This window comes from Magnolia sinica, chromosome 8 (genome assembly GCF_029962835.1).
Source record: "Magnolia sinica isolate HGM2019 chromosome 8, MsV1, whole genome shotgun sequence".
NCBI classification, from domain to species: domain Eukaryota; kingdom Viridiplantae; phylum Streptophyta; class Magnoliopsida; order Magnoliales; family Magnoliaceae; genus Magnolia; species Magnolia sinica.
In genome coordinates, this window is record NC_080580.1 from 67,215,545 (window position 1) to 67,226,010 (window position 10,466).

The following is a 10,466-nucleotide window of genomic DNA, read 5'->3' on the forward strand; positions in this document are numbered from 1 at the left end:
TACTTATAATTGATCTTGAAGCAGATTTTCCTCAAATAAGTTGCATATCTACTTCTGTAAATAGAAAAAGTAACTCATTTGGTGGCATCCAAACTAGGGGATTGTCATTGCCAGGGGATTCCTCCTAATTTCATGAATGCCATGGTGATTTATGATTGTCACAGAAACGGATTGCCAGCTACCCCCACTACAAGGGACATCCTTGATGGCTTAACATGGCCCAAGCTTTGTTGGGCGCACCATGATGTATTTGTTTTATCCACATTGTCTATCCATTTGCCATCTCATTTTTACAGCATGAGCCAAAACAAAATGAGGCTCATCCAGAGCTCAAATGGAGGAATGCTTAGCAAGTGTTAAATGTTTGCAATGATCAAGACCATTGATATGGTGGTCATCATCTGGATGTGCCCATAACCTACAAGGATGATCAGCCTAACACAGACAGCCATCGTCTTCCCAAAAATGATCAGATTACAAGCAAAGCCAAACAAATAACTATGTTGTCTCCTTTTTATGGGTAAAGGAAGAACAAAATCTCACCCAAATATAACTGCTACCACCACTTGCTAATGCCATTAACTGCAAACACAACATTACCAACCGCATTTTAAACGGACACGTGTTCGAAGGGGGGCCTATGAGGACTCAATATCTGAATGGTCTAGCCCATCCCTGTAGACTTCAAAGTCATCTGGGCTCCACCGGCAGATGAGGTGGAGACGGAACGTTGCCATCTTCTCACCAAGCAAGCGCTGCAAAAGAAACAAAGAGGACAACCATACCAAAAATCAGTTCAATTGAAACCTCTCCAGTCTACAGCGACATACAAGGTCTTATTATCTTGATATCAATGACACCCATTTCAGAAAAATGATTGGTAGCTAACAGGCCACTAAAATCCCGTGGGTCACAAAGGTGTATACAATCATCATCATCATCATCTAAGCCATGTCCCAATTAATTGGGGTCCGCTACATGAATCCTGTTCTGAGATTCCATAAATATATTTTTTGAAAAAACAAAAAGGCCAGTGTTGTTACATGATGTAAACACACTAATTGTTGCAGCTTGTAGGACAATTTAGACTGACACATAAAAAAAAAGCACACATTATATGAATGCAAAGTTCTTCAAGTGAGGCCATGGATTGATGACCCAGATGAGTCTGATGCTCCAAGTCGAACCAGGCCCACTCGGACCCGATCCAATTAAACATGACAAGTCACCAGTATGAGTCACACCTGACTCGGTCGAGTCAGGCTGATTGAATCTGAATCAGGTGAGTTGGGAATCAACTCAAAACTTGACAAGCCAGCCAGAGTCACCAAGTCTTAAATCCATGAGCGAGGCTCATCATTCAGTAACCAAGACAATTGGAGTGTTGGCTACCACCATCAATGGACCATGCCCCAAAAGTGTCCAAGATTCGAAGATCCTACTATCCACCAATCCTGGGCCTTTTCCAGTCTGGATCCTTTGCTGTCTTTGCCATCACTGTTCTTGGCCATTGATCTGCCAGCTACACAACAAAAGTTGAGGTCTGGGGCCCAAAAGACCAATTATCTCGATCAACTTCAGGCCCAATCGTACAAACCTGGAAACTGTGTAGATTGTGCATATCCTCAGTTGAGAATGGTGAATGTCCCTCCAACAAAGAATGGCTTCGAGTAGGAGAGACTAAACAACATGCATTAAACATGCTGGTAGCCACACACACACACATACACACAAGCCCACACAATGACACAAACAAACACAGATGCACATGCATTAAGTACATGGGTAGACACATGCACAAACGCATGCACACAAGAAACAAACACAGGCCCATACACATGAGCACATGCACATGCACACAGGCAACAAACGACAACTTGGGTTGTAATGTCGGACATACCAGTATACGAGCTGATTCTGGAGATAAAGGCTTTCCTTCCTCACACACGACAAAGTCGGAAACTAGCTCCACAATTCCTGCATGCCACAATAAACAAAACACTTCAGAAGCTTAGGACTTTTTTCCCTGAGTTGGGAGGAAAACAAATGGGCGGCAACTACCCACCTTTGTTCAAGCGAACAGGCATCCCCTGCTTGCGCAGGAAGGGTTCCATCTCGTGCGTGAACTGTTCTAAAGGACCTTCTTTCAGCTCCACCTGAAACAATGTATGCAAGCTATAACTACTTGTACAGACCAGGCTCAAAGGTTTGGCCATTAACCACATGTATCCCAATGCATGCATAGCAGCGATTTTGAAGATGATAAAAGTACATTTGCATGTCAATCTAGCTCAGATTGTAGATCAAGCATGCCTCATTTCAAGAAAAGGATATTCATAATTTAGTCGAGCTGTAATTATGTAGTATTAGTAGATGTGACAACAGACAAAATCCGATATATGTAGCCATTAATGTGTTGCCTTCCCATGCTAACTTATATAGGCATGGCAAGTCTGTTCTGCAATTAGAGTCAAAAACAGATAGTAGGTGCAGGACATGGTTTAAAAGCCAGATTTGCCAACATATGTATATAAAAATTTAAAAATATAAATATCTTTAACAATAAGTAGTAATTGTTCTTATGCAAAAAGGAAAAGAAAAGAAAAGAAAAAATCCCAGAAGTAAATAATAGGTCTACAAATGGGCAGAACCAAGGCCAGCCCTAACTGCCACCCATTTAAATTCTGGGCCAGAAATTTAGGCCTAGCCCTAGCTCACAGGCCTGAAAATTAGGCCAGACTGACTCCATGGCAGCTGCGAATGGGCCTAGGTTCGAGATCCAGCCAGGCTCAAATATAAAAGCTGGTAATCTATGCCAGGGCCGGCCAGTTTATATTTTGGGGTCAGAATCAGGGCCAAACCCTTCCTACATGACTTGCAATTTCTCCCAGGCCACAAGCTGGGAATGGGGGCCCAAAGGGCCAGCCTAGACCATTGAGAGTCCTAGTGAATGTTAATAAACTAAAATCCCTAAAAGAGTAATAAGTAAACATGAAATTTTAATTTTTATTTGAATCATATCGAATGTTTTGTATATGTACCCTACAGCATCTTGCTGCTTCCACCTTTAAGGAACCCCCCTGGCTTCATGGGATTGCAAAACCAGAGTTATGGTTAGGTTTATTTATCTACTTCTGTTTCGTCAGGTATTTCTGTATTCCCTTTCTGATTTCTTTAAAAGAAAACCTTGTATTCTTTAGACACAGATGAGTTGGCTAAAGATGGGGTTGACCACAACAACCTTTTGGTCTCGCACTTTTAGCAAGAGACTTCTGTTACGGAACAATCCCATAGAGCCTTTTGGTACTTGTTTTGTGGTTCCAATTTTCTGTTTTCTCGGCTGATGTAATTTGGATTAGTGCAGGCCTTCTTGGCTGTACGGTTACTCTTGTATTTTGTTTTCCTGGTTTTAGTTTTCTAATAATATCCTATACATTTATTTTAAAAACGGTAGTACACACGACAATAACAATACCAATAATATGTCAAAAGTTGAAAATGGCTCATTGGTAGATAGTGTGTGTTTCGACACTGAGGTTATGGGTTCGAGTACCCATGTGGTGTGTGAAAGTTGAAAATTATCCCTCTTCATAAAATAACTAGTACAACATTGGCCTAAATGTATGGATAGCTTTTCCAGGTAAACCAAGCAACCCAAGAACACTGTACGCATTTGGATGCACTATTTGAATTGAATTGTAGTTATTAATGTCATAAAAGTGGAAACAACCAAATCATAATTGCCAGTCTCAATCCTGCCAAAATTCCTATGCGACTACTGTCATTAGGCTTCCTATGTGACCATTGGTAGTGACTCTGAAGAGAAAAGGTACATATAATCTACACAAACTATATTGATTTTAAACCGTGTTGGAGTGGGAAAATGCCCATGCAAGGGAGATCTAAAGGTGATCTAAGATGCCGGTTGCAGAGAAGTAGGAAAAGGACCATATGAATTACACATTGTTTGATTTTACATAAAAATTTTAGGTCCCCTGATTCACTCATAAACATCATATCAGGGAACCACAATATGCAATACGCAATACACACAGGACAAAATTTGAACCATGACTCAGAAGCATCATTAATTAATTGTCACTTCCTCTTTGATTAAACTGAATGTTCAAAATCATTCAAATGCAACAAACATAAAGGAAAACCACGAAAAGCTACTCAAACCTTTTCTGTTGCAACGCTTCCTGTCCTAGCGAAGTCATGTTCTTCATACCCTTCAAACAACCTGCAAAAAGATATAAGAAAGAAAAAACACATGAAAAAAGAAAGAATGACAGAATATGATCATCTTCATCTATGTTTACAGATACAACAAACTCATTGCCCATATACAAGACCATATTCGCACTATCGAAGCCCACACTCTACATTGCACATACGTGTAAACTGGAAACCAATGATATCCAAATAATTCAAAACAGGTACACATCCACACTGTTTGTATTTGACACTTCACTGATGCGCATATATTAGCAACTTAAACAAGGTAGTTCACTGACTTTGTTAATAGTAATAGTAAACATATGATCCATCAAGACAGTGGATAAGATTACCAATGCATAAACAAGGTCAGTTGATCTCTTCCTTAGTAAGAGAGTTGGTAAGTTCATTGGCTTCTCCAGTAATGAAATTAAAATTGGCCCCCATACTCAAAGATACAAATTTTATCTCACTGTGGACACCATGCACTGAGGACACCAAAATTCTTATGCGTTCGCCATTGCTGGTCACTCAGACACCTAGCAGTTCTACAAGATCTTAAAAAACATAGACTCCAAAGTTCATGAGATTCCTTCAGAAACTAATTCAATGCTAATGCTGTATCCATGTCGTATTTGGATACCATCAGTCTCAGCACCAACTGGGCATCTACTGAAATACCTTGTAGGCAGCAACCCAAGGACTTGTGGTCAAATGCTGCTTTATTTTTTTAAAAAAAAAATTTCTTGCTTTGCATTGCAAAGCCAGAGACACAAAGGAATCACTTTTTTGTTTTTCTTTTTTCTTTTTTTAAGAAGTGTAAACCTCATCTCAGTTTACTTGTGAAGAGGAAGACCCATCAAAGATAAAGACAAACTTGAAAACAATATTGTGGATTTTTCAGTAGATCCCACAAGGCCATTGACGGACAATGTTATTCCAAGGAAAATAACTGGATTCCAGGTCCTCTGAACAAATGAAGGTTGTTGCTCCCACAGTCCGCTGACAACAACCTTCCATTCTGTGATGCTGGTGGAACTTAAAATTTAATCATGAAAAGCATTGACCGATATTTTAAAGTTGTGTCAGAACTTCACAAACTGAGGCGTTGACCAATAGTTTGATATGCAAACATGGTGTAATTCTAATGCAGTATTTGGATGGCCCCTTGGCACTAAGCCAAAAGTGTTAGCTACTAGGGCTCCATACAAATGATTCGAGAAGTGGTTGGCTTCTTGGAAAAGGTCATATTTATCCTTAGGAGGGTGTATAATCCTTAATAAATTAAAAAATCTCCCCAATATACTATTTATCTCTAGTTAATTTCCATAATAATAATAATAATAATAAGTTGCAAAAGGCTAGAAAAGTGCCAAAGGGATTTCCTTTGAAAAGGGAGAACCTGTGGTCCCAAGTTCAACCTCGTTAATCAGGATGATGTCCAAAAGTCGAAAGGTGAAGGGGGGTGGTATAAAGATAAAATTGGGCCTCATAAGAGAAATTATGGTAGAGATCCAGCAAGGAGCGACCAGATCTTTGGTCCTTTGGAGGTGGGTGGTTGTTAGCAGCTAGGGGAAGAGGAGAGGGGGGACTGGTAAAAGTGATAGGGATTCTTTTGCTTCAAATATGACCTCAAGTTTGGGGATGTTTCCAAAGGGATGGGGACATGATGGCAACAAGGGTGCACTTCAACTTTGGTAATGGGGTAATGGGGAGTTTTTACGAGAATCCTTGGGTTGGGAATGATTGTCTTACCAGGCAACTTGTGAGATTGTATTCTGTCATCGAGGAGCGTTCTTATCAAGGAGACCTTTTTTAATTTTTTGGAAAGATACTCAAAAGACCTTTTCAATCACCTCTTTCAATAAAAGTAAATTACATTATTTAGATGTAAATGTTCCATGGAATCCACCCACATTGATGCAAATTATTTCAGAGAAAGATACTGCCTGCACATATAAAGAATGAGTCTGTATATGTCGATCAAATCATATACACCATAATTCCTCTGATCCTCTCAGTTACAAAAAGAAGAGGCAAGTACACATAATGCCTTCATCAAATCAATTATCAAAATTTTATTTTGAAAGATAAATCAATTATCAGTTTGCCTACTGAAACACGCAAATGTAAGAAGAAGAAGAAGAAAAATCAGATGAGAGAGAGAGAGAGGAACTTTATACAGCTACCTTTCGACCTCCTTTTAAGGTGAGAGAGAGAGAGAGAGAGAGAGAGAGAGAGAGAGAGATGAGAGAGAGAGAGAGAGAGGAACTTTATACAGCTACCTTTCGACCTCCTCTTTAGGTAGATTGGTAAAACAAAGCCCAGCATCACCACGTAGAAGCTGAAGAGAAAAATATCCATAAGCACTGGACCTATGATGATATTTCTTGCTAATAAGCGCAAGAACAAATCTACCTTTGAAACTTTATGAACTCCCGGCTTAACTTCATCAGCAACAGATCGGCCCAACGAAATCTGCATGACTTTGTTTGATCCAAGGAAAAATCTGGTGCAAAATAAATAAATAAATAAAAAGAGGACTCAATTGAGCTGTCCCCATGATTTATTTGCAGTAAAGAAAGTGTTGGACTTGAAATGTAGAACATTTTAATTCAACATGGAGAAATAGCCAATTTCTAAATTATACCAGAGAGATGCCATCTGATGCACAATCAAACTGGAGTGAAATACCATTTTTTTGCTTCAGCCTATAAATGATACAGATGTAACAGACCGGACCTATCTTTCCATACCTATACCATAGATCCAGTGGTCGCCATCATAGGATGGGCCATTACCCAATATCTCCCCATCAGATGATCCTCACCAACAGTGGGCAATGCAAAAAGGATCATTTGACGGAGGAGATTTTGGGGATATCATCCATCCACCATGGTAGACACCATGCAGACCATTTCGATTGCCCAAAGACAGGGCCCATATGTAGACTTTGCCGGACCAAGAAAATGCTTGATTGATCACTACTCTGTACCATGAGCAAAAATATCTACATTTTTCAATGTGAAACTGGTTAAAGTGTTGCCTGGAAAGAAGGATTACAGTGACACTGCTCTTTCAGTGATAGCTTGATTGATCATCTACTCTTATCAATGATTAGAAAGAAAAGTTCAGTAGGAGGTCATGTATTCTGAAGATAACCGACTCTATTGAAAAAGCGAGAGGCCAGGCCATAATAGCGAGAGTATTTATTTGATTCAGTTAGAACTCATCTCACCTAAGGAATGGAGTAATACAATCACTTTACCAAAACAGAACTGATAGCATGCAGTTGCAAGTACACTAACTAATTGTCCAGGCACATCTTTCCCACCAACGTGTCACTTTTGCAGAACATACACCATAAAAATGGTAAGGCCTACCTATATTATCACCTGACAAAAGAAAAACAGGCCACTCCTCTCATCAGGTGGACCACACTGTTCAGATCAATGGAAACCTCACAGATTGAGTCAACGTAAAAGGGTGCCCCCCTGATGAGAGGAAGAGCCTGATTTTCATTACAGGTGGTCTTGCCGGAGGGAGCATGGTAGAGATGTTCTATACAAATGGCATGTTCGCCAGAAAAATGTGGCTGGGTGACAAGTTAACATACTTCACGCTTATGTGATCAGTTCTCTTCTTAAAATGCAAGAGACCCATAAAATCCACCCATACCTGCTGCTAGACTTCAGCTGCTCTCTGAACTCCTTGAACTTTAGATTTCTCATGTTCTCAAAAGAGAAAACATAGACTGTACTGTAATCTTCTAATGCTTGCCTGATGCAATTTACTATCGATTCCTTATGCTCCCTTCCCTTCTTCTTTGTTTTTGACAGTGTCACTGCATTTGGTAGATCAAACATTTAAATGGAATTGTTTTTCTATTAACTGATAAAGATGAAAAATGGGAGGCTGAGATGCATGTCATAAAATTCTTGCAATGCAAACAAATAAGATGAAAGAAAATTAAGTTACAAGAGCATGTCTGCATGTAAAGACTTTGGTAAAGGAATTCATGCAGTTGCAGAAATTAATTGTGTAGCCCAGGAAATTCCTTCTACCAAAAAAAAAAAAACACTTCACTCACTTTAATGAAAATAGTATTTGGGTGTACAAACAACTCATGGTTGGAGGAGCTTCTGAGAGCATTTCATCCCCTAGGTATTTGAGCCTAAACTAATAATGCAACCCAACTAAGGGGCTATATTCCCCACAATTTAATGCCAGTGCATGATGTCAGCCTTGAGAGTGGCAAGCACCCAGATGTACTGTAAAAGTATATAATGGTCTTCTTTCACGTCAGAATCACACTTCTTAAAAATTGCTAGAGCACTGCTTTGGCATGAGAATATTGCCCCCAACTTACTAACATCCTCAGCAAATTTTGCCCTATGAAAATGTGAGAAGGGATTGAGAATTCAACTTCAAGATCAGTTTAGAGGAATGGTTCTGAATCCTATGGAAGAAGATAAATGGTGTTGGAAGTTGTATGATCCATAAGCCTTTTGGTTAAATCTCTCTATCATTTTATCACACAAAGTGAGGCAGGTGGCTCAAAGGAGTTTCGCTATGCTCACGCTTACCTCATCACCTCCCCATGCATGCCTTTATGTGGGGCCAAAATTGCCTACTCTGCACGTGTGGGGCATCCTACTGTGCATCAGGTGGGCCAGACCACATAGGTGACATGGTCCAAAAGATAGGAGGATCCACTCCTTATGTGACCGACCGCGCATGCTTCTAAGTTGAGTCTTGAACATGGCGATGCGATTAAGCCCATTGTTACCAAAAGGCACCACTTTAGAGCTAAAAGTCAGATCCCATGATCAAACTGATCTGTGAATTGGACCTGACAATCTGTTCAACCGGTTAATCGACCCTTCCAGAGTAGCCCCGCCATTCAAAAGACCCTCACATGAGTGGCCCAATCAGTCTCTAGGCCCAAATGTCTGGTCCAATCAGCCTGACTGTGGGCCCATTGGTTCACACAGTTGGGTTGTATTCTTTAGTCTGCATTTTCCTTAGAATTGTCAATTTCTTTTTGAGGATAAGGCTGTTTAAGTCAAATGCTTAAAAAGAATTATATTCATGATCATCAACTACGTGTTGTAGAGGGGGAACTTCCATCGGTGCTTGAGGGAGGTCCTTTTTGGGAAATCGGGTTAGTTTTATAGAAGGCCAAAGTTAGAATCTTTTTGGGGTTGAGGTTTCAGGGAAGAGAAATAATCCATACTCTGGTAGAGCGTGCTTGATGATATGCATGCCGTTAGAAATTACAGACAAATTCCATATGTGGCATATAAGTAATTCAAAATAACCATCCAAACTATCAATACCAGTTCAAATGGATCATGAATAAAAAAAATTGCTCTTATTTGGTAATCTAATTGTTAGATTGCCGAACGTCTAAATGGACAGTCGAAAAATGAAAAATATCCAATGGTCTAATTTCAAACAACAAGTGCCCACGAATCAAAGGCTAGAATTATTCAACTAATCTGATTTTTAGACCATGACTTAGCAACAGTGGGTTCCACAATATAGTGAATTTAACTTTAGTATATGCCATGTGTACCATTTCCAAGTGCTTGTGTATCAAGCATCAAACCTAGCCAGAGCATCAAATAACTCTCCTTCTGGAAATTCCCTTATCTATATCTTTTTCTATAGTTTCCTCGATGGACCTGCAAAGTTGGGTTTGGATCGGCCTCATTTTTGGGATCCAAGGATAACGATTGGATGCCATGCACGCATCACGGTGGGCCCCACAAAGAGCTGTAGGTTAACCCTAACCAACAAAGGTAGTGGATCCAGCCTCTTGCTCTTCCAGATTTCACGAGGGGATTGGAAGGTAATGAGAAGGAGTGATTTGACTCACCTGGTCTGTTGCGCTTGGATTTCGGCATCTTCTCTTCTTTCCGAAGGATCGGCAGCTGCGGCTGCTGTTGCTGCTGCTGGTGGTAATGGCGCCTTTGGGGTTTTGTGCACTAGGGTTTTATTAGACGCGAATTCCCCGTGGCCTCGCTAACGGACGCGGATTGCGTAGTGAGTAGACCGTGGTGTGGATACTATGTGGGGCCCAAACGTGATGTATGTGTTCTATCCACTCCGTCCATCCGTTTTTCCAGATCATTTTAGCGTGTAAGCCCAAAACCAAATCATATCCAAAGCTCAGATGGACCACACCTTAGGAAACGGTGTGAATTGAACGTCTATAGTTGAAAGCTTCGCGAGGCCAAAGAAGC

At 40.3% G+C, this 10,466-nt stretch overlaps 1 protein-coding gene across 1 annotated transcript; it reads right to left on the minus strand.

The window, feature by feature from the left end:
- Positions 1–313: 313 nt before the first annotated feature.
- Positions 314–10,260, minus strand: LOC131253388 (uncharacterized). The gene is made up of 8 exons (XM_058254347.1): positions 10,100–10,260; positions 7,897–8,062; positions 6,637–6,727; positions 6,504–6,562; positions 4,183–4,243; positions 2,066–2,156; positions 1,901–1,977; positions 314–755 (listed from the first exon to the last, which is right to left on the minus strand). The coding sequence occupies exons 1-8, from the start codon at positions 10,125–10,127 to the stop codon at positions 639–641; spliced, it is 690 nt and encodes a 229-aa protein (XP_058110330.1). The 5' UTR covers positions 10,128–10,260; the 3' UTR covers positions 314–638.
- Between the last annotated feature and the right edge of the window lie 206 nt (positions 10,261–10,466).